The sequence below is a fragment of the Symsagittifera roscoffensis genome, chromosome 1 (genome assembly GCF_963678635.1).
Source record: "Symsagittifera roscoffensis chromosome 1, txSymRosc1.1, whole genome shotgun sequence".
Taxonomy (NCBI): Eukaryota; Metazoa; Xenacoelomorpha; order Acoela; family Convolutidae; genus Symsagittifera; species Symsagittifera roscoffensis.
This window is the reverse complement of record NC_087062.1, coordinates 94,000,636-94,027,359: the sequence shown is the minus strand read 5'-3', so window position 1 is coordinate 94,027,359 and position 26,724 is coordinate 94,000,636. Positions and strand designations below refer to the sequence as shown.

Below are 26,724 nucleotides of genomic sequence, written 5' to 3'. Positions count from 1 at the left end.
TAAAGAAGCCCAACGAAACTAGAGCGATAGATTAGAAAATAAAGATAGATAAACTGTCTGAGGACAGAACAAAAACCGGTTGCAAAAAAACCTTAGCTAATATTACTGTGATTGGACAATCATAGGCGATTCTATAATGTCCTATTAGCATCACTGCTAAGATAATCAATGACTTTCTCTTCTTGGTTTTGCACTTCGTAGGTACCCCTTCGTATTATTTTGAGATAACCCTTTTTGGCTGAGGCAGCCTAAAACTTTTTTAAGGGGCCTTCGGCGCCAATGTTCACCAATTTTGAGTGGGAAACGAGCGCCAAAAAACGCAATTTTTTTTGGTCAAAATTTTCCAAAAAAAGCCCAAACGCTTTTTTGGACTGTTTTTTTAAATTTTGACTGTGGCGCAGAAAATTTTGATAAAAACAGGTTGACAAATTTGTGAATTTTTTTGAAAATACCCCCCAAGTTTTAAAGCAATTTGGGGGTTTATTTAGCAACTAAACTTCCATTTTACCTTTCTGATTATTTTAGCTCAACTCCAACGTTTTGTTGTTTTGCGTGCTGCCTTTCGTTGGAACACCAATCAAAGATTGAACGCCAACTTTTTAAAAGTTTTTTAAGAGTTTAAAAGCAACTTTGGTGAACTTTCGAGTAAACATCAACTTTAAACCCAAATTTGGTTAGCGATTCATTTTGTGGAGTAGTTTTGGGTTTGCGCATTTCCTCCTCGATGCGTCTTGTAGGCTCTCTAAGCAGTTTTTCGGTACACTCTACCTCTTCCAAATTAGCACATACTGTTGGGAAAAAAATCAATAAAAAATAGAACATGATTGGCATAAGTAGATGTTTTAAAGACTGTACAAAAACTGGGGGATGATTTTTTCGGCGGCAAGGACAACGAATACCGTCCCTGGCAGAGAATTGATTGTGGAAATTGAGTTGACAGTAACTATTTTTTAACATTTCCAGATCAGCTGCATTTTTAACAAAGCTAATCAGCGCAGAAACAAAATCAAGCACAAGTATCTATTTTGAATAGCGTCTTCTTCGCCTTCGATGCTCAGTTTAACTCGCTGGATGGCGTCGGAATCATCTGCGGGGAGGAGCGCGAGAAGTCTCGGCTAGTAATTACATATCCGAAAGGAAGAACTTCACTGGGAATGTGCGAGGGTACTTCGAATTCCAAAGGACACACTAGGTCATCCACGCTGCCTACTGTAACTGTCGATTTGTTCTGAGACTTGCTCGATGAAGTTGTCAGAGGTATTTTGAATCTGGTCTTGTTCGGCTTCACCTGTGAATAATTAACGACATGCCATTATAGAAAACTATACTTATCAAATGGCACAGACAAGTCAGCTCTATATCTACATGTAGCTGCCCAGATTTTGAATCACACAGGCGAAGCAGTTAATTTTCATCATCATTTGTCTTCATTCATCGGTCTTTTCCTGACTCCATATAAAAAATTCCCCAAATATTGACATTATGATACACTTGAGTACACTTAATCACCGATACAAGAAGGTAACATCAAAGAAAAAAAAACGAACCGTTTCTGAACAGGAAACTTATCATTCATCAAAATATATCAATACCAATGAGGGGAAAACCATTTGCCCATCTTTATTACAAGGCTTAATGTAACGAGCGACCCAGAAAATTTCTGTAAAATATATTACATCGCGCGGAATATGATTTTTTTTTTTTCATTCATGTAATTTCAATCTATCTAAGCCAAATCGTATCATGTTAGAACAATCAGTGTCAATTGTATGGTTGACCTTGTAGTGAATGTTGAGCGGTTGGTAGTAAGGAGAGCTCTCAATCAGTCTCTTGTGTTCCTTGCAGTTCGGTCCTATGAGGACGTCGAAGTGATGGATGAGGTGTCTTCTCAAAAGTGTCTTGCTCACTGGAATGTGGAGAAGGTCTGCCAGAGTGTCAGCTGTAAATCTTGGCTCTGGAATACAAATAACTTTTAACTTTTTACAAATAACAATCAGAAATTAGCATTCCATGAATGGCAGAAATAGAGCCCATGAAAACTGAAGAACCCACGAATTTCCCGCAGAACAGTTTTATATAAAATAGATTCGTATTATAAGACTGGCCAATTGACAATTTAATATGGTAATATGGTGTATAGTTCTTCACTTTCACACTTATCTCAAACAACAGCTCAAACGTACTCGAATCCTATATGATAAAAACGAAAATTAAACAGTACGTGAGGACAAAAAGTTGCACACAGAGGCGAAGTTGCACTTCACAAACACAAGCAACAAAACGCCAAAAAATAGCATTAAGAAGTGAAAAAAAGGAAAGTCAAAAATAAGCCTTGAAAAAAATTCCACGTGCCGGAATCAAACCCGCAATCTGCAGATTCAGAGTACCACCTGCTGGCATCTATTGCCAAAATTATTGCTCATGCTAAGCTGCAAAAGTGCCACGATAAGGAGCACCATTTACTCAAGTTGGATTGGGGATTGGGGGGGGGGGAAGTATTCGTAATAAAAACACAGTTCTCGCTAGTTGGCTAAAGTAAATATCAAAGTGACAACTGCTAGCATAAAAAAAGCAGTGAAACAAAATTTACGAAATAAAAGCGAAGGCGACAAAACTTGGGTAGACATTTACAAACAATATTTAAAACAAATATTCATTAGAACGCGAATTTAAAACGCAAAAATGCCCAAAACATGCCTAAAATTTCCGGTACAGCGTTGAGTTTGAAACAAATAGCTTTTTGAAACAAATACTGCTGTTTGAAACAAATAGCTCTTTCCGGTTCATTTGATGGATTAAAAATGTATCAACGTCTCAACTTATTGATAACCGAATGTCAAAGCACATGCTATCAAAAAGCCGTAAAGGTGCCACAAAAAAGAAAAGTCGTACTATTACACCAAGCTCGCTTGTGCGATAACTGCACCAATGAGAAACTATCAGCAGGAAGTTAATGAGTCATCTTGTTAGTTCCCCAAAAATCATTCAGGATAATTTTTAATTTTTAATACATTTAATTAGTTTTCAACACATCTCACCTAAACACATGAGTGCTCCGTGAACCCCACTTCCCCTCAAATTGGGCGCATATTCACTGAGGTCGATAGATCGCAACCATTCCATCACACGGTGGTTGGACCAGTGCAATAGGGAGGTACCTCCCTCGCCCGGATGAGAGGATCTCCTTATAAAAGTGTCCGTGACCCAACCCTGGATACGAAGGTACTGGATAGCACGACCTGTAAAAACAGCTCAAACATATTGTCACTAAAAAACCAGGTTGCACGAGTTTATGGCTCATTACAGCTCTATGTCTGCCAATTCACTTGAAAATATATTTGAGAACTTGCCACTGATCTAACCCCATTGGTCATGGTGGAAAAAACATAGCCTACAGACAGTTGGAAAAGAGTCAATGAACGCAAGTAATCAGGACAAAAATTACGGCCTGAATCCATTTTGTGAAAAATGGATCAATAGGTAAATTTTTAATTCCACTGGGAAGTCTGGACATTAAAATCCACTTTCGAAACTAGAATTCGATAGCATTTTTCGTGACCTTTACACTTTCGCTGGTGTAATTTGCCTCCCTTTTAACAAAGAAAATGAACTGAACTTGAAAAAAAAAATCAAAAGTCAAACTGCGAAAAAGTAAATTTGGGCCTGAACAAATTTTAAGGCGTTTCCTGAAAAAAAATAAATAAACGGAAAAAATCATCACGATCTATATAAGATTTCTTCCTTATTTTTGCAAATACGTATGAAACAGTCATCTTCATGATTGTGAATGAAACTGACCAATTCCAATCTGGTGAATCGCTGAGAAGACCTTGACGTGAGCGAAGTCTTCGAAAGTGAAGTAGTGAAGCACCCTTCCGTCCACGCAAGCCTCGACGAATGAGTCCTTGTATTGAGGCAGCCCAATGTCATCCAGCCATCTGGCCACCCACTGGGTAGACATGTCGACAAAGTCATTCCAGTTGCCTGAAACAAACAAACTTCCCATCACAAGAAGTTCATTTCCCTAAAAAACACAGCACAATTATAGCAGACCAATTATTTATATTTAAAAAAAAATTGAGTTCAAAGTTAAGTCAAAGCTTCATCTTACTCTTTTCAAGCAGCCGGCATCTTTGAATAAATGAAAAACGGAATTTCATTCCTGGCTATTCGAAAAGGTTGAAGGCGAGAAAACCTATTACATTAAGTTAACCACCATCATAACACATTTTAAAAAAATGAAAACAATTACAAGTTATGGATACGTTAAATTACCGCCCTATTTAAATATGCTCGATCGGTAATCACTGAACAACACCGAGAAGACTTACAGGCAACAATCATCAGGAAAAAAGAAATTCAGCTGAACAAAAAGCTCCACTAAAAAAATCTAGTTATCGAGAAAAACCTGTTTTTACGATATTTTTTTCAGTTAAAAGACTTGTTGTTGGGGAGCTATCTGGTCTCTGGGTTTGGAATTGACTCCGAAACATTCGTCTTTACATAATTTACAAAGAGCCGAAGCTGAGCTTTGCGCCAGTTGTGCTATAAAAATGAACTACTGCGATTAAAATCAAATGAAAAATAAAATCAAAATTGAAAAAAAAACGTTGAAAAATCGTTTTTGTCATAAAAATTTATAAAATTACAAAAAAAAAATAAACAACATCCCAAAAGGTCGTGAAAAAACCCTGCATTATATAAAACTTTACAATGACCTTTCGGAATGCTCGAAAGGAGCTGAACTTTCAAAAATCCTTTCTGCGGAAACTAAGCCGGTAAAAATAAGCAAACACAAAAATCTAAATTAGCCGAAAATTTCCAGTTTGCAAATAAAAGCCGAATAAAGTACCGAGTGGAACCGAACTCCAGGGCTTTGTCGTCAAGCATGGGTGTTACAACAACTTCGATACAGAGACGAAGCTGTGCTTTCCAAACTCTAGCCAGAAAACGACAAAAACAGCTCTATAGAAAAGCAGTAAGAAAAAGTAGAATTAAGCCTCGAATTAGTAAAAAAAAAGTTCGGGTACGTCTCGGATTCGAACCTACGACTTACTTTGACCTAGAGCTTATGAATTTCACGCACAAACTAGTCAGCCACGGACGCTTAATTGCTGATAAACACAAGCCACAAATAAAACAGAACAGATGCTATGCAATTTCCAATGACACAGCGGAATTTCCATATAAGTCAACACTTTCAATGAACACTTTAATTTGCGAGTTAGGTTAGAAAAAAGAAGGTTCATTGTAATACACTAGGCTGATCACTAGTGTAAAAATAGCGGAGCCTACACAACAAACTCGGGCTACATGAGCTAAGCCGACAAAAATTAACAGACGGACGATAGTCCGAAAAAGCCTAAAAACTCAAATTTGCCAAAACAAAATGTCCCAGCCTGATTCGAACCACAATCTTTTGCGGTACGAAACAGATGTTTTACCTCTACGCCATATGCGCCTAATTGTTAATTGAAATTGAATGTATAATAAAAGGAGCATATGACTGCGTTCACGCTCCAGGAGATGAGTCCTGTGAACAAAGTTATTCGCAGGAATAAAAGTATAGAACCCATTTGCAATACCCTAATTGGTCACAAAAATAATAAAACCAGTTCAATTCTTGGAATTATATAACATTTAAAGAATAGGCTCTCAATGGGTATTTTCGCCTATCCTCTGCATTGTTCTAGTGTCTAAATTAGGTAAAAGTTTTGCTGAATAATTTTTACGTAATTTTTTTCTGTACTATATATGGAGCAATAAATTCGCTCTTTCTCTTTTTAAAGCATCTATTAAGCAGCAAAAAAACTAATCATATCTCGCTGCTTCACAAAAATTTCGCTGAAACGTTCTTAACTTACCAACGAGTTGAGCTCGGACAGCAAGAAGAAGTTTTTTTCTGTGCAGACTGTTTTTCACTCGAAGATTCTTTTCAATCTCATTGGGCGTCATCTTCGCCAACTTCTCACCCGTTACCTTGCAAACAATTGAATGAAAAAAAGAAAAATTCTATTCGGCCACTTTCATTTTGTTATTTTCAGAGAACTAATTAATCAATTCAAAACATTAATAAATCGTACTGGAGCTTGCTATAAAAAATGAGGCTGATCGATATGAAATTACCCGGTGAGAGTTAATATATGACGCGTATTTTCCCAGTCCCATTTTTGCCATCCAGAATCCAATCTTTTCCGAGTCCCAATTTTTGAATGGCACATCCGATCCTCCGTTAGCCAGCGGTGACATGGGACTTGTCATTTGACCCCGCGGGTTCAGCATCATGCGCGGTCCAGCCGTGCTTCTAGTTGCACCTCCTCGCATAAACTGTTCTGGCCTAGGGGAGTCTCCAAACTCAATGGGAGAATTATCGCTCAAGCTAGGATTCGCATCACTGCTAAATCCATCACTTCCTCCGTTGTTTCTTGCATTGTTCAACATTCGCACCATGTTTCGCGAGGTCATTTTTGATTCGGTTTTGGACATCGGCGCATTTGTTGAAAGCAGACTGTCGCCGAGCGAGCTTTTCTCAAGGAGATCTGGAACACTGTTGTATTGATTCTCCTCACAGTCTAACGAAGTTCCCATTGGACTGCCACTTGGGTTGACGGTAAAATGGCGCTTCTCACTGTAAGACCCTGTCCTCGTAATCTTAGACGATGAACCCCCGAATCGCATTGCCTGTCTACTATTAGCATCCGGCGTTCTTGGGAACACATTGGCAATTGGGTTTCTTCCGATCGCCTCAGATGCATTTGTGGAATTATCAAAGTGAGTAATCGAAGAATACTCGTGGGATATAGCCTCGTAGTTTTCTTCGCTCTCACTAGGAATTCGGGCTGGGTGCGACACTGCGGCCACTTGGGCTGACGCTGGGTAGTAGAACTGGACGTCTGAGAAAGACTTTTGGTGGTGATACCCTGTCCTGCCATTTGGAGACAATTTTGGTGGCTGTTTGTTGCCGGAGTTATTGCTCCCAATACTGACACTAAGTGGAGAGTTATTTTTGTTCGGGAATTCTGATGAGTTGCTTAGAACGTTGTCTTCATTGGCTTCATTGCTGGGTGTTGAAATTGGAAGTGATTGTTCGCTCTGATTGTCACCTAATAGTCAACATCTTTAATAGTTTGCAAATCTTAACCTGCACATAGTTTATTCAAACTTATATCTTGCAAGCTCCTACGTCAAACCTAAAAATTGAAAGTTACGACAGATATTGAGCCCATGAACAAACCGTAGCAAATTGAGACCAATCGAGTTTCTATGCATAGCATGTACGTGGGGACGATCCCGAAAAATATTTTCGATATATGAAACCAGAAAATGAGCTATATATCGGGCATGACAGCTGATACCATACTGAAACGTGATGCAATAAATAGAAACATAATAACGGATGCTATCATATCAATATAAAACGGACCTATCTGCTGTTGTTAGCCCTTCCTTGCCCTATCATTTTCGACCAAAAAAAAGAAGCATTGAGATAATTGAAATTATTGGTTCAAAATGCGGGGACAAAACGATCATTCGAAAAAAAGCTTCAAAGATATTAAGTTCAAACCATTTCATTTGATTTTTGTGGATATGTTGGGCGAATAAAAAATGGACTCACCATTATGATTCACTGCAGATCTCTGCAGGGCCACTACAATCTCTTCCAACTTAGCATTCTTGCTCTGCAGTTCACAAAGGGTCGCTTCTAGTGTAGATATCTGATTCTTCTGTCGCTCTACCTCTCTTCTCAGCAGCTCATTCTCGCTCTTCAACTCAATCGTTGAATTCCTTTTAGATTCTGACATCCTATGATGTGACTGCTGGCCATTCGGCTTCCCAAAATGATCCACATTGTTCGATTTCTATATCAAAACATGCAAATTTGAGAAGCAATTTAATCATAGTCACCTCAAAAATGCACTAAATCGAGTAAGTATTGGATACTCAAAATTGCTGGCGTTGAAAAGGGTTTAATGCGTAGACAGTTATTTTAAAGCACTACAAGAGTGGTGAAAATCGAAATAAAAGATATTTTAGACATCAGCTAAAACTTTGTAAAAAAAGCATTCATAGCAATGATTTGACAGTTTGCCAATTTGAAAATTTTAATTATAGGTACGGGTTGTTGGGAACCTTAAATTGTTTCAATCAATGAGGCCAATAATATCAAAAGCTGCCAATAGACAGTTGGAAAACTGTCAATGAGTTCAAATAATTAATCTTTGAAATTTTTTTTTTCATAAAACAATAGATATTTTTTATTCCTCTTGGATATCTTTAAACTAAAATCCACCTTCAAAACTATATCATTCATATTTTTAGCGCCATTTGCACATTTTGAATTGAACTAAGCAAATCAAACCGCGAAAATCAAACTTTAACCTGAACACTTAATTAAATTTTTCCTAAAAAACTACAAAAATTCTCTTTACTGCGTTCATTGACAAAAAATGAAACAATTTAACTAAATTTTTCATGAATCCTTCACAAAAACTAAAAAATGCATAAAAAATTGCTATAAGCGACGTTAAGGGACCAAAAAATCAGCAGGAACACTGAATTCAATCAATTGGATGGTTCTATTTACATCTATGATGATGTTTGTTTTGAATTTTTATTTTTTAAAACTTTCACAAGAGACAATAAAAACAATGATTTAATTGTGCTATATTGTTACTCAACTGTGATTTGTCAAAGAGAACGAAGGAGATCTTTTTACGTACCATTGAGTCCGAGTCGACTGAACTGTTCGGTATTGATGCTTCGATTGAGCATCCGTTCATTAAGGCAGCTTCAATCGAGGAATTCGATTGAGGATTTTCAGATAGCTTTTCTTTGTTCTCGTAAATATTTTCATCGTTTTCAGCGCCGTTATCTGTGTTACTTAGAGGGTATGGCGACATGCACTGATCTATCAGCGAACGACCTTTGAAATCTGCGAAAGAATCTCTTTGGAATTCAAGCTCAATTTTGGAAGATTCTCTTTCAGGATCTGATATGCGATTGGAGGTCATTTTAGTCAGTGTTCTGTGAAAAGGCGACGGAGAAATTTCGGTAAATGCTAAGTTCGGGTTACTGCTTGAAAACGAGCCGCGGGCATTTCCAATTTGATGTTTGGGAACTTGACTTGGTACGTTTGAGGTTAAAAACGAGAGAGCGTTTGATAGCTTGCCGCTCAGAAATTCGACCGCCTGACTGCTTGAGTTGTTCAGCACTGCAGCTTGCTCTGGCCCAATGACTGTAGCAGCTGTTTCTGCAGCTATTTCGGTCAGTGACCTCTGTCTACTGAGTGAAGCAGTTCGCTTAGGAAGGCGTCTAGGGTTCGAGTCTGCGTGCGGCAGAGGCGCTTTGGTCACGTTGCTTCTTAATGATCCTGTGGATGTTTGAGTGGTCGATGAAAAAGGAAGAGCACAACTGTTACCATTATGGTGAACTCTCGCTGAGTGAGTTTTGTTTACTGACATTGTTTCCTGTTCAATTGAGGGCATTGTCTGTTTACAATCTTTACATATTGCTTTCGTTAGTAGTTAGCACGCAGTAATAAATCATTTCACGTCGTAAAGCTCAAACCTAACCTGTCTTTCATTAGCCATATTTTGAATTGAATGTCCATGAGTTCTGTTTTTGTACATCAGTAACAAAATTTAAGAGAAAATTGATTATTTTCCTCGATGCAAAATAAAAAAAAGTAAAATCTAAATATACACAAATGTCATGGGCTATGAGTTAAGTAGCAGCTTGAAGGTTAATGAATACAAACATTTCTAACTGAAAATAAAAAGAGAGAACTTTTAAATCACAAATACCAAGTGTGCTACGTTTGTATACGTTGAAATCAATTGAGCCCCGGGCTTCTTTAGTTTTCGCTCAAACACAAGAATTAAGTAAACTTTTGTAAGCAGAGCTTTTACTCAAAATTTTAAATAATTTCCTAGTAATGGACCAAAATCAATCTTTACTCGCAACAGAAAAATCGGAAAACGTGGTAAGAATTTGAACAGAGCTTGAGAAAAAATGCTACCGCTAAGTAATCTTTCAAAAGCACAGGCAATGTATACTCGCAACTCCTTTGATTCTGTCGCTTCAAATACTATGGAAGTTTGCTTATTTGTATCAACGTCAAAGGAAGGAAAAATCTCGTCAAATCAGTTAGGGCTACTTGAAAAATAAAATGAACAACCGGTGTCTGCTTTTTTCTCCAGATAGCAACCAACGACGCCGCGGTAATTTTCAATATTTTGGTTTCAATCGTAACAATGGCGCACATTTAGACGGGCACTTAGGGAATCGGCGGCCATACTTAACACACACTTGCAAAAGATATTAGAAAAACTGGGTCGATTCGGTGCAGGTACAGGTGAAATGAAAAGCAGGGGTAAATTTTATTTAACGGGGTCGATTGCGCAACAAAGACAAATGCACGGCAGCAATACTAGCTGGGGTATATAGCTGGAAACAAGAAGGGTGATGCTTACTGAATGGCAGCAGTTAACCAACTCACTTTCGGCCCACTTTTGCCCTCCCCTGAAAATATTTGCACGTGGCCGTTTGAATGGACTAGAAATTACTGCCATAAAAACTAACAGTTTCTTTTTGAATGTTTAAGCAACTATCCTTTGTTTAATGCGGAAAGAAAACTTAGAAGCGACGTCGACTGTAATGGAAAAAATTGATTGCAAGTCTCAATGAGGAAAAATATCAGGTAAATTCAATTTCTATCCATAAGTGAAAAACAAAATGAACATCGCAAAAATGAATTGAAAACCCTGAGCAGAGCGTTTATTGGAGCAGACGTAACACAAACACTTGTACGTATCTGATTTAGAGTAGGAAATCATTGTTTTCGCCTACATTAGAACGGCGCTATCAGAATAAGTAGCATAATCAAACCATAAAATGGTATTGAAAGCTGGAGGAAGATAACAGAAATATTTCGCATCAAATTTTTACAATGGCAAAAGGAGGAAATTTTTACCCCCGCAATGGAGAGATATTTCACGACCGATTTAATCTACTAACTGCAAACACACTTTGTCTGGGTGGAAATGTGCATTGAAACTGTTACCAAACAATCGCAGATTTTCGACATTCTTCTCCCCTTTTAGATTAGTGGGACGCTTTATGGTATCGATTTCTTCTAATCTACCCAAATTTGCTCCAACATCTGATCAAATAACTTCTAGCCATCAACGTATTGTTTTCATCGGGACTACGAATCTAGTTGAAACTGATATCTAACAAGAACAGCAAATAGCAAAACTTCGAAACATAGCTTCGCTAATTAACAATGAACTTGATCATAACAATCATTTGGCTTTTTGTGGATCATTTTGAAAATAGTTTCATAACTAGTCATTCTAATTCTAAAAAAGAAAACAAAAAAGAAACCAGTGAGCTCGTTATAAAATCCTGGATCAACCGTAAAACTCCCCCAAATTAAATTAGGGGGGAGAAAATATGGATTTTTGATGAACTTACTTTGAGAAAAGCCTATAATCATTCAAAAGTAAGCTTTTCACTAAAAAAAATTGAAATGAAACAGCAATCTAAGCAATTACCAGCAATACAAACGCGATCCCGCATACAAAAATGTAGAAACCAAAGATCAAGTTAACATCTCCCCCCAGATAGACCAAGTTAAGATCATCCACCCCAGCATTTAATTCGCATTAAATTTGCTAAGCGCTGCATGCAGTGGCGTGCGCAGAAATTTTGCTAGGGAGGGGGGGGGGGTGCGGTTTCTGAAAAAAACTTTGAAAATTTTGTCGACTTTTTTTAGGTAGACCAATTTGATTTTCCGAGCTTCCTACAGTAGTATAAGGACCAAAGTTTTTCAAAAAGGCGTTTTTAGGAACTTTGTGGAACATTTTGACCAAAAATGGCATTTTTTTTGCGCGCGCCCCCACCTCAAAATTAGTGATATTGGCGCTGAAGGCGCCTTTAGAAAAACTTTGAGGTTGTTCACAGAAAAATTGCTGTCATAAAGTTAAACCAAAGGGAGACCCTTTGGAAAATTTTGCCCCCGAATTGAGGGGGGGGGGGGGGGGGGAGTCGCCCCCTTCGGCGCGCTACTGGCTGCATGTAAAATGCTCGATTCTGATTGACTGAAATTTTCTAATTTATAACCAAGTTAAAATCCCCCCCAAACTGCTTTGTGTGTGTGTGTGTGTGGGAGGGGGGGGGGGGGGGGGAGGATGTTAACTTGGTCCAAAACCACTTGTATATGCGCGATTTTATGAAATGATGCACATTTTATACAGAATCAATCAATTTTCAGATTTGATACATGCTTGTACGGTTAATCCAAAATCCTCTCTACGAAAAAGTCAGTTTAGCTTCTTATCAAACAACTGGTACTTTCATGAGCATACTTTCAACAGTTAGTTCAGCTTCCTATTAACAGATTACGCGGATGAAACTTAAATCCCGTAAAAGACGAAGAGCCGTGGTAATTTACTTGTCTAGACGATTCATTAAATCCTCCATCTTTTTTTCTCTGACGCACAGAAATGGTTGATAGGAGTACGGACCTAATTTAGAGAACTTTTTTGCTTTCCGCAATCTGAAAATGTTTTTGGGTTCAAAACTTCATTCTGACTGATTACTACAATCTTTTTCACATAAGTGCTTTGCATAAGAACTCCTGATAACCAGTGAAAATAAATTATTTAATTCGTATATAAAGGTCTCCTCAATTCTTCGTGTAGTGTCAATAATAAGCAGCTGTTTTCGAGAAAAAAATCTGGTCGAGTGAATGATAAATTGAGTAGCGAAAGTTTTGTTTTTAGAGAAACAAAGTTGGACTTGAACGCTAAAACAAAGTTGGCTAATGAACGCTAAAAAGAACAAAAATGTAAATAAAAGCAAAAAAAAATAAATACAAATAAGCATTGAAAGAAAACATAATTTGGCACACTTGAAAGATCACACTCACTACCTAGCTTTAACTTTAGACCTAATAATTGCTACTTTTACACATGCTATCTCATTTACTATTATTATAGCATGCAGTAAGGAATGAGCATCAAAGAAGCTGATAAAACTAGTGCTGCTAATGCAATAACATAAATTTGGACAAAAACTGAAATGAAATCTGCCACTTTGGCAGGAAAAAGTGGATTCGTTTTATAACACAGGTGATGCTTTTGTAAGGGGAGGGCTCTCATGCATGACGGACCGAATGCTTGGAAAGTTTCAACCAATCAAAATCGCTGAGCGTTCCTATTGGCTTAATGCCTTCTCACAAAATCGAAGTCAATATCAACAGAAAATGTTTTAAATCAGTGGAAAATAATCAAAAATATTACAAATGGCGGGTTACAACCGCAATACTATTCAGATAAACATCAAGATTTATGAGTTCAAGTTCATAAGAATTTTTTAGTCTTGAAAATTTATCTGCTTGTTATCTAATCGGTCACCATTAACACTAATGGCATAGATTTATTTTCTTACTTTGAGATTTTCACGATTTACTATGAGATTTTGAATACTCAATTCTGATTGGTTGAAAGAAAGCTAAAATAAATTTCAAGCATTCGGGTCTTCAAGCATGAGGGACGCCACCCTTTTGTAAGCTAGAATTGAGCACAATTATCTCAATTATATCCCCAATTAAGACAATTATCTCTCGACTTGTACGCAAAACTATCAACTTTATAGGTCGACCAAATTGATTTTCCGAGCTCTCTTAAAATAGTATAAGGACCGAAATTTTTCAAAAAAAACAGGCCAAAAGACGTTTTTAGGCACTTTTTGAAAATTTTGACCAAATAATAGCGTTTTTGCGCGCGCTCTCACCTCAAAATTAGTCATATTGGCGCTGAAGGCGCCTTTAGAAAAAATTTGAGGTTGTTCACCGAAAAATGGATGTCATTAAGTTATACCAAAGAGGGACCCTTGGAAAAATTTGGCAGCACGCCACGCTACTGGCTGCATGTAAAATGCTCGATTCTGATTGGCTGAAAATTTCTAACTTAGAACCAAGTTGAAATCCATCCCCCCTCCCAAAAAAAACGGCTTTGTGGCGCGATTGGCGGGGGGGTAGGGGAGGATGTTAACTTGGTCCGAAACCAATTGTATATGCGCCGCGATTTTATGAAATGCATACTTCATACAGAATCAATTTTCAGATTTAATACATGCTTGTACGGTAAATCCAAAATCCTCTCTACGAAAAAGTCAGTTCAGCTTCATATCTAAAAACGGGTACTTTCATGAGCATCTTTCAATAGTTAGTTCAGCTTCATATTAACAGATATGACGCGGATGAAACTCAAATCCCGTAAAAGACGAACAGCCGTGGTAATTTAATTGTCTAGACGATTCATTAAATCCTCCATCTTTTTTTCTCTGACGCACAGAAATGGTTGATAGGAGTACGGACCTAATTTAGAGAACTTTTTTGCTTTCCGCAATCTGAAAATGTTTTTGGGTTCAAAACTTCATTCTGAGTGATTACTACAAGGTTTTTTGTTCACATAAGTGCTTTGCATAAGAACTCCTGATAACCAGTGAAAGTAAATTATTTAATCGTATATAAGGTCTCCTCAATTCTTCGTGTAGTGTCAATAATAAGCAGCTGTTTTCGAGAAAAAATCTGGTCGAGTGAATGATAAATGGAGCAGCGAAAGTTTTGTTTTTAGAGAAACAAAGTTGCACTTCGCTAATGGACGCAAAAAAGAACAAAAATGTAAATAAAAGCAAAAAAAATAAATACAAATAAGCATTGAAAGAAAACATAATTTGGCACACTTGAAAGATCCAACTCACTACCTAGCTTTAACTTTAGACCTAATAATTGCTACTTTTACACATGCTATCTCATATGCTATTATAATAGCATGCAGTAAGGAATGAGCATCAACGAAGCTGATAAAACAAGTGCTGCTAATGCAAAAACATAATTTTGGACAAAAACTGAAATGAAATCTGCCACTTTGGCAGGAAAAAGGAAAAAGTGGATTCGTTTTATAACACAGGTGATACTTTTGTAAGGGGAGGGCTCTCATGCATGACGGACCGAATGCTTGGAAAGTTTCAACCAATCAAAATCGCTGAGCGTTCCTATTGGCTTAATGCCTTCTCACAAAATCGAAGTCAATATCAACAGAAAATGTTTTAAATCAGTGGAAAATAATCAAAAATATTACAAATGGCGGGTTACAACCGCAATACTATTCAGATAAACATCAAGATTTATGAGTTCAAGTTCATAAGAATTTTTTAGTCTTGAAAACTTATCTGCTTGTTATCTAATCGGTCACCATTAACACTAATGGCATAGATTTATTTTCTTACTTTGAGATTTTCACGATTTACTATGAGATTTTGAATACTCAATTCTGATTGGTTGAAAGAAAGCTAAAATAAATTTCAAGCATTCGGTCCTTCAAGCATGAGGGACGCCACCCTTTTGTAAGCTATAATTGAGCACAATTATCTCAATTATATCCCCAATTAAGACAATTATCTCTCGACTTGTACGCAAAACTATCAAGTTTATAGGTCGACCAAATTGATTTTCCGAGCTCTCTTAAAATAGTATAAGGACCGAAATTTTTCAAAAAAAAAACAGGCCAAAAGACGTTTTTAGGCACTTTTTGAAAATTTTGACCAAATAATAGCGTTTTTGCGCGCGCTCTCACCTCAAAATTAGTCATATTGGCGCTGAAGGCGCCTTTAGAAAAAATTTGAGGTTGTTCACCGAAAAATGGATGTCATTAAGTTATACCAAAGAGGGACCCTTGGAAAAATTTGGCAGCCCGCCACGCTACTGGCTGCATGTAAAATGCTCGATTCTGATTGGCTGAAAATTTCTAACTTAGAACCAAGTTGAAATCCATCCCCCCTCCCAAAAAAAAACGGCTTTGTGGCGCGATTGGGGGGGGTAGGGGAGGATGTTAACTTGGTCCGAAACCAATTGTATATGCGCCGCGATTTTATGAAATGCATACTTCATACAGAATCAATTTTCAGATTTAATACATGCTTGTACGGTAAATCCAAAATCCTCTCTACGAAAAAGTCAGTTCCGCTTCATATCTAAAAACTGGTACTTTCATGAGCATCTTTCAATAGTTAGTTCAGCTTCATATTAACAGATATGACGCGGATGAAACTTAAATCCCGTAAAAGACGAACAGCCGTGGTAATTTACTTGTCTAGACGATTCATTAAATCCTCCATCTTTTTTTCTCTGACGCACAGAAATGGTTGATAGGAGTACGGACCTAATTTAGAGAACTTTTTTGCTTTCCGCAATCTGAAAATGTTTTTGGGTTCAAAACTTCATTCTGAGTGATTACTACAAGGTTTTTTGTTCACATAAGTGCTTTGCATAAGAACTCCTGATAACCAGTGAAAGTAAATTATTTAATCGTATATAAGGTCTCCTCAATTCTTCGTGTAGTGTCAATAATAAGCAGCTGTTTTCGAGAAAAAATCTGGTCGAGTGAATGATAAATGGAGTAGCGAAAGTTTTGTTTTTAGAGAAACAAAGTTGCACTTCGCTAATGGACGCAAAAAAGAACAAAAATGTAAATAAAAGCAAAAAAAATAAATACAAATAAGCATTGAAAGAAAACATAATTTGGCACACTTGAAAGATCCAACTCACTACCTAGCTTTAACTTTAGACCTAATAATTGCTACTTTTACACATGCTATCTCATATGCTATTATAATAGCATGCAGTAAGGAATGAGCATCAACGAAGCTGATAAAACAAGTGCTGCTAATGCAAAAACATAATTTTGGACAAAAACGGTGAAATGAAATCTGCCACTTTGGCAGGAAAAAGGAAAAAGTGGATTCGTTTTATAACACAGGTGATACTTTTGTAAGGGGAGGGCTCTCATGCATGACGGACCGAATGCTTGGAAAGTTTCAACCAATCAAAATCGCTGAGCGTTCCTATTGGCTTAATGCCTTCTCACAAAATCGAAGTCAATATCAACAGAAAATGTTTTAAATCAGTGGAAAATAATCAAAAATATTACAAATGGCGGGTTACAACCGCAATACTATTCAGATAAACATCAAGATTTATGAGTTCAAGTTCATAAGAATTTTTTAGTCTTGAAAACTTATCTGCTTGTTATCTAATCGGTCACCATTAACACTAATGGCATAGATTTATTTTCTTACTTTGAGATTTTCACGATTTACTATGAGATTTTGAATACTCAATTCTGATTGGTTGAAAGAAAGCTAAAATAAATTTCAAGCATTCGGTCCTTCAAGCATGAGGGACGCCACCCTTTTGTAAGCTATAATTGAGCACAATTATCTCAATTATATCCCCAATTAAGACAATTATTTTTGACTTGTAAGCAAAACTATCAACATCAAAAACAGAATAGTCTGAATGAGCTGAGCGGCAAAACACAGATGTACGCGCTCAATGACACTCGTGTCGCATGTTTTCACAACGGAGCGAGCAATCGCTGATCGCCAATGCTGCGTTTGAAGTTGCGTTTCGACTGCTTAACTGTTTTGAGTCTGCTAAAAACGGGTATGCTAAAAACGGGTATGCTAAAAACCGGTCTGCTAAAATCCCTAGCACCATTGAGCATGTCAGTAGAAATAAAACTAAGGGCCACTTATAAAAATGAAGTAAATAAAGTAGAAACTAACATATAATAGAAGGTAACAAGTCTAATTGTTGTGATAAACTTATTAATTAGTTTCAGAGACGGAAAATGAATTACACTCATTCCAATATCAAAGAAGACACTGAAGTACATGACGAAATCCCAGATCTTAAATATCACTATCTAACTCCAATTACTGAACCAACCGGGAACAGACCAAATCAATTCTAAGTCCATGCGAGGAAGGTGACAATTTCGAATTAGAAAATGAGATTTCAGAAAAAAATTGAGCAAGCAAGAACGAAATCGATTATCCTCAGAAATGTAGAGCAAATAAAAGCGGAACTTGATCAACTGGTGAAAGCAGCTTTGGATAACGCAGTAAGTGGAAAGATGAAATTTGGTCCAACACAAAGTAAAAATCTGCATAGTACGGTCTGAACAAGTTGAAAACCCTAACTTAAGCAGAGAACCTAAAAACGTATAACTCGAGAATCCTAGGAGTGCCGGAGCAAGTTGAAGATCGAAAGAAGCAGGAAACTATTGAGTCAACAATTGCAAAGGTTGTCAGTTTATTGCGAGAGATTGGAGCAACCATTGACGAGAATGACATATCCATCGCCCATCAACTTCCTTCACGCTTATCTAGAGGGAAACTTATTATTGATAGCTTTGCGAGAAGAGTTGGCAAAATCGGAATCTTGCGTTAAACAAGCTGTCTTCAAAAGATCATCTGAAGAATATTAATTTTTTTGAGGATTTGAGTCAACCTCGGGTACAATTTTAAACGGATTGTGAAATAGGACGAGAGAATTACTTCATTCCAGCAGCAACTAGGGTTTCCGATACTCGGGAATCCTGTCTGAATCATATTATAATCCGAGATTTACCTGATGCTGATCTATCCATACTAGACTATGAAAGCTTTAAATATCATTACCCGTTCTATTGAGTCTAAATAGAAAACAAGCATATGGAGAGCAGTACAAAATTCAGAAGCCAACATTCCTGGATAACAAATCAAAGTTGCCTGCTTTCTTCCGACTTTGAAGGACAGTTGGCGCGCTCAAGTTTAACAAGCTTGTGTGGTATTATTTGTGCATATGAGAAATTTCAAAACAGCCCAACCTCATCAAAATATTTTCATCGGACAAATACAGTGCTGATTTAAATTAACCGGACAAAACGCGTTAAACTTGAAATTTAAAACGGATTTTCTCAAATTTGGTTGAGTTTAGGTGAAAGCTTCTGAAGACAAAACTTGCTTAAAGTTTTAGCAGAACTAATATGGTATAATTTGTTTTGCAAAATTCGGGCCCAAAATTTTACCCCAAAATTGAGTCATTTTGGCTTTTCTTAGTTAATCAAAAATTACGCCGAAAATACCCAGTCGATCACAGACATAATTATATCAAAGTGAGCCCCTTACGTAGCCCAACCAACTTTAAGAAGGGTATAATCTCCAAAATATTGTATAAGTTAATTTATTTTTGTTTGATAGACAATAAAGGTCATTTTTACTATATAAAATACCAACTTTTTATTTAAAAACAATTTTTAAACAATTTGCAATTTTTATATCCTTCATAAAGTTTGTTTGGCTACGTAAGGGGCTCACTTTTATATAATTATGTCTGTTATCGACTGGGTATTTTCGGCGTAATTTTTTATTAACTAAGAAAAGCCAAAATGACTCAATTTTGGGGTAAAATTTCGGACCCAAATTTTGCAAAACAAATTGCACCATATTAATTCTGCTGAAATTCTAAGCAAGTTTTGCCTTCATAAGTTTTCACCTAAACTCAACTCAATTGGAGAAAAATGCGTTTTAAATTTCAAGTTTAACGCGTTTTGTCCGGTTAATTTAAATCAGCACTGTACTGACTGGTTTAATAAATAAGTACAAAGGCTACTTGTAAAAGAAATAGGTTTTAAAAATTTGAAAAATTGATAGACAAAATACATCAAAAAAGTAAAATTCATCGAAGAGCGAAATAAAGTTAATTGCGTTATTAGACTAGCGAAAAGTAATTAAATAGTTAAATCGGAGACTCGAGGCAAGTATTTGAGTTAAGAAATATCGGGTAAAACTACAAAAGCAACTGGTGTCACAGGCTTATGTGTAAAAGGTTTTTTTAAAAAAAAAGGAGCCATCCACGATAGCCAACGCGTTCAAGGATTTTTTCACCGGAATCGAATCGAATCTGGATAACAAAATTCCTCCAACTGAACTAAATATCGAAGTGGCCAGTGCTTCACAACCAATGTATCTTTTTTCCTACACTTTTCAGGAGTGCTGAATGTTTTACAATTCATAGACCAAAACAATCAGCAGGTATTGATGAAATCAGCAACAATTTCTTTATTACAACTTCCTTAGTTATTGCGCCCTATCTGACTAACTTGACAATTTCTTTCTTTCGCATCGGGAAATTTTCCCTATCAACTAAATACGCAGAAGTGCTACCACTTTATAAAACAGATATAAAATTAGCTGTTAATAATTACCGCCCAATTTCTCTGCTGGCTGATTAATAACAGCAAAATCTTAGAGAAAAATATGTATAATCGAATTTATAACTATTTGGAGAAACTTAATCTCTTAAATTTACTATTTGGATCTAACGGAAAAACTAAGATTATGTTCTAACAAATCATTACGCTGTAGATTTTTTTAGACCTCAAAAAGCCTTTGATACGCTTGATCGTATCATTCTGCTGATTAATTTTGAGCTCTACGGAATCCGTGGTATATGTCTTGAAATGAATTAGCAGCTGTCCTATCAAAATGCATCAGTGCGTGGAAATTAGTTTTAAAAAATCTGTCTGACTGGTTACCCAATAAACTGGGTTTTCTGCAAGGCTCTGTGTTCGGTCCTCTTCTTTTCCTCATTTACATTAATTATATGCTTAGTGTATCGAAAACGTCTGATAATTTTCTTTCTGCGGACTATACTAATATAACTGCTTGCAACACGAGCCAAATAGATTTCCAGTTAAATCTGTTGAATATTCATTCGTGGTTAGTTTCTAATAAGTGAACTTTAAAAACAGATAAAACACGTTTAATTAATTTCAACAATAAATCTTAGGCTGCCAATCTTCACTTTACTTTAAATTAAAAAATTTTATTCTCCTGAGATAGCGTGGAAGTATCTAGGGATAATTGTCCAGAATACATTGACGCGTACGCAACATGTTTTGAAAAACAAACCAAAATTAGGAAGACAATTTGGGGTTAATTCTAAAATGAGATATCTTTTACCCATGGCAAAACTGATTAATTATTATAATTCAAATACAAAACCAATTATTCAATATGGTTTGCTTGTTTATGGATGTACGTCTTTCACAAAACTGAACTCCATTCTGCTTTTGCAGAAAAAAAATCAGAATGATTTATTTCAGGCGTAAGTTTGATAGCATTTCATTTTAGATACTAGATTCTTAGATTTTTAATGAGTTTTTTATAGAATGTAAACCCACTTATAAAACCAGATCTTCATTCCTCACATTTAAAACACTTTTTTGTTCCAGAAAAATCAAGTCTGCATCACTGCAGAACCGTGGGTCAAAGCTTCTTAATATCTTGAGTGAAAATAGATAAATTCCGGAGAATACGAGAAAAAATCAAACTTTCATTTTTGTGCACAAAATGAATCAAAATATATTTTAGAAAGTCAGAACTTACCCATTTTATATTCGACAATTAGTTTTTCGATTTGAAATAATTTTCACCCCTATTAAGGTACTGACGGGTGTTAAACAGGGTTGCAAATCTTCGCTGAAATTAAGGAACTCTGAAACCTTCTTGTTTTCGAGAAATCAACGTTTTTAAGATTTTTCTGAAATTTTTTATGCAATTTTTGATAGATTGTAAGGTTGTAGTGGTGATCGTAAGGTTCTAGTGGTTGTTTTTGTGTGTATCCGGCCTCTTCGATTTGACGATAATCGGAATTTTCCTCAAAAAATGTTTATGGTTTTCTGTTCGATTTTACAATTTTTTTCTGCGTGATTTCTGGCTTGTTTTAATTGTTGTGCAGATAATGGCAACAATACTGAATTTGTGATTGTCTTGTTGCTATTCGCTCTCTAGGATCGACCATTTGTTGGAATTTTTCTTTAAAAAAAAACTTTTATTATATTTTATTATTATATATTTTACTTTAGGTAATATGTATCCTTGATTCATTAAATTGCTTTGACTGTAATGATCTTCAAGGGTAGGCTTCAATAAGGCATTATATATGCCTTTCGCCTATGATTTTTTCTTTTCAAAAAATGAATTTTTGAAATTAATTTATGATTTTTTTTCTTTTTATAAATTGAACGTAAATGTTCAATTAATGAACGTTTTTGTGTATTGTATTGTTTAATGTACGATGTAATTATATACTGGAGAAATAAGTTCTTCCTTTCTTTCTTAAAAAGTTACAAGTACGCGGATAATAACGATAAAGGTAGTTTCTGCAACTTTCTAGGAATTTGCAGCTTTCTGGGGAAAATGGCAGAAATATTTTACTTCAATGATCTTTAAATATCGCTCTCGAAATGTGAATTATGTTACTAAATGGACAATTGCGTATTAATTTTTGCGGAACCAACACTTCAATTGGAACAGCAATACAAATTTTCAACCTCATAGAGCCCCTTATAGGCTGAAATATGAACAATTTTGGTGACAAGCGTACAAGCCGAAAATTAAAATTGTTAAGCAGCATATCAACAGATCCTCATTGTTGTTAAGCAATTGTTGCGAAAATCTGATGTAACTAACGTTTTTTTGATGTAATTTTGGTTTCAAGATTTGCCGGTTGATGAACACCTGCCACAATTTCACCTTGACTTCTATCTGGTCAGATATTATCCTCAATTGTCGCAAATTCACAAGACCCCAGAAAATTTCATCAAACAAACTTGTAATTGGTCAGAAGAAACCCTTCCCAGTCCTATTAGGCAACACGCATATGTGCAGAGGAGTAATCGCTAGCTTATAACATGTTTTTCAAATATAAAATCCCTCAAAAATATTAGATTAAGCCAGGGGCGGATCTAGTATTTTCTCGGGGGGGGGGGGGGGGGGGGTCGGATTTTTAGAAAAAAAATTATTAAAACTTTGTCGACCTTCTTTTCGGTCGACTAAATTTATTCTCCGAGAGCTCTCTCAAATCATTATAGAGACCCTGTTTTGGTCATATTTTCTGCGCCGCAAGAAAAACTTTGAAAAACATGCCAAAGAGTCGTTTTTAGGCTCTTTTTGGAAAATTTTGACCTAAAAATCGCGTTTCTTCGGCGCCCCCCCCCCCCCTTAAAGTCTAAGTATATTGGGGCGCCAAAGGCGCCTTCAAAAAATTTTAGGGTGAGTCAAAGAAAAATGTTTATCTCAAAATAGTACAAAGGGGGACCCTTTTGGTCGGCAGGGGGTCGAATCCCTGAGGGGGGGCATGGATTAAATAAAAGGAAAATAAACTAACGCGGATCGAACCAAGAATACAATCCCTTCAAAGTTCGATAAACACAATATTAAGGATACATGTCAATTAATCGGAAATATTTTTTTTTGCATATCCTTTTCTCGAGTAACTTTTTGTTTTAATTGCGTCAATATTTTGATTAACTTACTTTTATTAATTTAAGTACATAGATCATCTTAACCTAGAAGATTAATCAGCTTCATAAAGCTGAATTTAAGACACTGTCATTTCGGTGACTGTATTTTTGACTCAACTCAGACATTCAAGAGACCCGCAAAAGATTCAGTATCGGAAAAGGGAGAACAAAAACTTAGAGGCTGCAACAATTCCAGCCGTAGAAAAGAACTTTTGCTGCACTCGAAGACGTTTTTAGTGACAGCAAATGAGAACCCGTTGTCGAGTGGGGTAGCGCAAGCGTCTTGCAGATCCAGGATCGTGTGATCGAATTTCACTTCGGTTACAGTTAGAAAGGTCCCAGTGTCATCCCAGGGTTTAAAAAACTGCACATTCTCCAGAACATTTACTTATTTATTTCTGGTTATTTATTTAATCATCTAATCGATATAGTGCATTGAATTAACGCATGAATTGAGAGTTAATTGCAGAAAACTTCAAATGCTGCCAGACCGATTTCAGCTATCGAATCAAAATTGATTTATGAAATGGCAAAGCAAAACGATATTTTCGATGAATTGTTCAATCCACTGTGAACAAATCAAGCTCAACGCGTTTGAACATCAAATTCCAAGAACACATACGAACTCCAACTAGCAATCTACCGATGATAGAAGTACCGCCGACGGCCATCGAAATACTGCAGCAGCGTTACCCGAAAACTGCACACCGGTTTTCAATAATCTAAAAGTCAAATCGGCCGATTGAATCAGTCAGGCTGCCAAAAAAGTTCTGAGATCGAAATTCATATTAAAGAATTAAGGGCCAAGCAGATCTGTCCACTTCCTGAAAAAACATATGAACCATACATAGTAAAATAGTACCAAAGGGTAGTTTCATGAGCTTCCATTATTCTGTTCTACCGAAATATTACCTTCAAAAACTTATCGCAATCTACAACCATCCTAATATATCTTCTTAAAAGGATATCTATACAACTTTGAAACTAGTCCTGATTTGAATTTTTCTAAATTTAACCAACTTCAATTCCAAATCGTAATTTGCTTCATAGGAGCTCTAGGAAAACATGCCAAGCAAGACTTCTGAAATTCAAATAAGAAACTGAACAATTTTACCAAGCGGAAACAAGGCCGACAATCGTTGATAGGACATCAATGGAGCCGAAAAAAAAACTGATTTTGTAAAACTTTAAAAAGTTCCATGTCACCCTGAAACTACCCTGTAGTAGCACCACCCACCCAGTAGTTAATGGTAACTTAGTACCTACCCATAAGTGATTCAACGGATTTTGTTAAACTAGTTTACCTGCCCATATGTGATTCAACGGATTTCGTTAAGCTAGTTGTCAACCCGCAAGAAGTCTAAATTCCGATTTGATAACGATTGCTAATTGCAAGCGTAAAAATCAAGCTATGAAAAGATTTTGTTTAACAAGTTGTACGCCTGCAAAAAGTATAGCCCGATTTGATAACCCTTGCTTGTCGTAAGCAAAAAAAAATTAACGCAAAGAAGTGGTGCAATTAAAGACATTCAGGGCTGCCTTACCCAAAATATTGACACTAAACCAAAAACTTGTTTTAATCAAAAGTTTTGAAAAAATATCTGAAAACAATATTTTAACACTAACAAAATATCATATTTTAGCTAATTGGAAACAATTCGTCAGCTTTTGACAGAGCTTGGTGAACTTTGTGTGGCAGAGCATCCAATCAGTTCGCTTACAGGTGTGTACATCCAATTGGTAGCTTCGATCTCAGGCAAAAGATTTCTCAATTCGTTCATTCTCTGCTTATGAGGAAGCTTCGCACTAACAGAAGCTATCTTGTCCACTTTGAAGTTGATCTCTTCTCTCTTCAAAATAGCTTCACATTGAGTGCTTGTGTTCGTGTTGTGGTTGTTAGGAGAACGGAACAAGTTTGATTCGAGATTTTCTGCCGCCCGATTGGATGAAGAAGACATTACGCTGATCTTAAAAGATCTTTACGCATTTGTGTACTTCAGAACAGCAGTACCCAAAGTAAATGTAAAACGAAAATGAAATTCTTCGTTTTTAGCTCCAATCACGACCAGACGACTATCCATTTTAAATACTTTATTTTAGTTTAATATGACTCAAAATACATCATACAATTTTGAGTATCACATTGAGACTATTCGATTTGTCAACAAAGAATGAAAAAGTACCACGAAAAACAATCTTGCTGATCTTGGCTTTTCATTCAAAATCGTAATTCATAATAAATAATGAAAAAGTACCACGAAAAACAAGCTTGCTGATCTTGGCTTTTCATTCAAAATCGTAATTCAAAATCGGAATTCAAAATCGTAAATCATAATGACTGTCAAGTTAGATCTGAATATGCTAGAATTTGAATAAATTTATGAGAGAGATTCAAAAGGATATGAAGGCAAAAAAGCCAAGCTGATAAATTGTTGCATTGGAGAATTTTCACTTCGATAAAAAATAACTTGGCCACTTTTATTCAACACACACGTTTCGTTGCCCAGTCGCTCTAGAGAAAGAGCATGAAACTAAAAAGCAGTTATACTGTGCTGATTTAAATTAACCGGACAAAACGAGCTAAACTTGAAATTTAAAACGCTTTTTACTCAAATTGGGTTGAGTTTAGGTGAAAACTTATGAAGACAAAACTTGCTTGAAATTTTAGCAGAATTAATATGGTGTTATTTGTTTTGCTAAATTCGGGCCCAAAATTTTACCCCAAAAATGGGTCATTTTGGCTTTTCTTAGTTAATAAAAAATTACGTCAAAAAATACCCAGTCGATCACAGACATAATTATATCAAAGTGAGCTCCTTACGTAGCCCAACAAACTTAAACAAGGGCATATTCTCCAAAACATTGTGTAAGTTAATTTATTTTTGTTTGATAAACAAAAAGGTCGTTTTTACTATAAAAAATACCAACTATTTATTTAAAAACAATTTTTAAACGATTTGCAATCTTTTTCGGAGAATATACCCTTCTTAAAGTTTGTTGGGCTACGTAAGGAGCTCACTTTGATATAATTATGTCTGTGATCGACTGGGTATTTTTTGATTAACTAAGAAAAGCCAAAATGACCCATTTTTGGGGTAAAATTTAAGGCCCGAATTTCGCAAAACAAATTACACCATATTAATTCTGCTCAAATTTTAAGCAAGTTTTGTCTTCATAAATTTTCACCTGAACTCAACCCAATTTGAGAAAAACGCGTTTTAAATTTCAAGTTTAACGCGTTTTGTCCGGTTAATTTAAATCAGCACTGTAGCTTTTACCAAATTTAGCGGACATCTTAATTTTCTTAAATAATTCTGATCTTGGCACAGTGAAATAGAGATGAAATTGCAAATTAATTCTAAAAATGCATTTGAACTGTCAAAAAAGCAAACCAAATTAATTGCGTTTTTTAGAGGTCAGATATTTTTTGAATATCTTCATGCCTTAATTTCAAAACAGTTTTCATTCAGCAGCAATCTGACATTCAATTTTCCAACAGAAACGAACACATAAAACGCCGGTA

At 36.1% G+C, this 26,724-nt stretch overlaps 2 protein-coding genes across 3 annotated transcripts in view; both read right to left on the bottom strand.

Moving 5' to 3' along the window:
* The window catches only part of LOC134852870 (uncharacterized), a 191,386-nt gene that overhangs the window by 18,680 nt on the left and 145,982 nt on the right, over positions 1 to 26,724 (bottom strand). The gene's annotated exons all lie outside the window — the stretch shown is intronic.
* LOC134852846 (liprin-beta-1-like) lies at positions 915 to 10,679 on the bottom strand. The gene is made up of 8 exons (XM_063868682.1): positions 8,721 to 10,679; positions 7,616 to 7,859; positions 6,127 to 7,103; positions 5,865 to 5,979; positions 3,799 to 3,984; positions 3,039 to 3,239; positions 1,779 to 1,954; positions 915 to 1,288 (listed from the first exon to the last, which is right to left on the bottom strand). Exons 1-8 carry the CDS (start codon positions 9,483 to 9,485, stop codon positions 1,055 to 1,057), a joined length of 2,898 nt encoding a protein of 965 aa, XP_063724752.1. The 5' UTR covers positions 9,486 to 10,679; the 3' UTR covers positions 915 to 1,054.

Excerpts from the sequence above, each read along its gene's own strand:
- LOC134852846 (XM_063868682.1), bottom strand. The coding sequence starts at position 9,485 with ATGCCCTCAATTGAACAGGAAACAATGTCAGTAAACAAAACTCACTCA. Across the intron at positions 3,240-3,798 it reads GATTCACCAGATTGGAATTG|GTCGTGCTATCCAGTACCTT; the intron begins GTCAGTTTCATT and ends CTGTTTTTACAG. Across the intron at positions 1,955-3,038 it reads CGGAGCACTCATGTGTTTAG|AGCCAAGATTTACAGCTGAC; the intron begins GTGAGATGTGTT and ends TTTGTATTCCAG.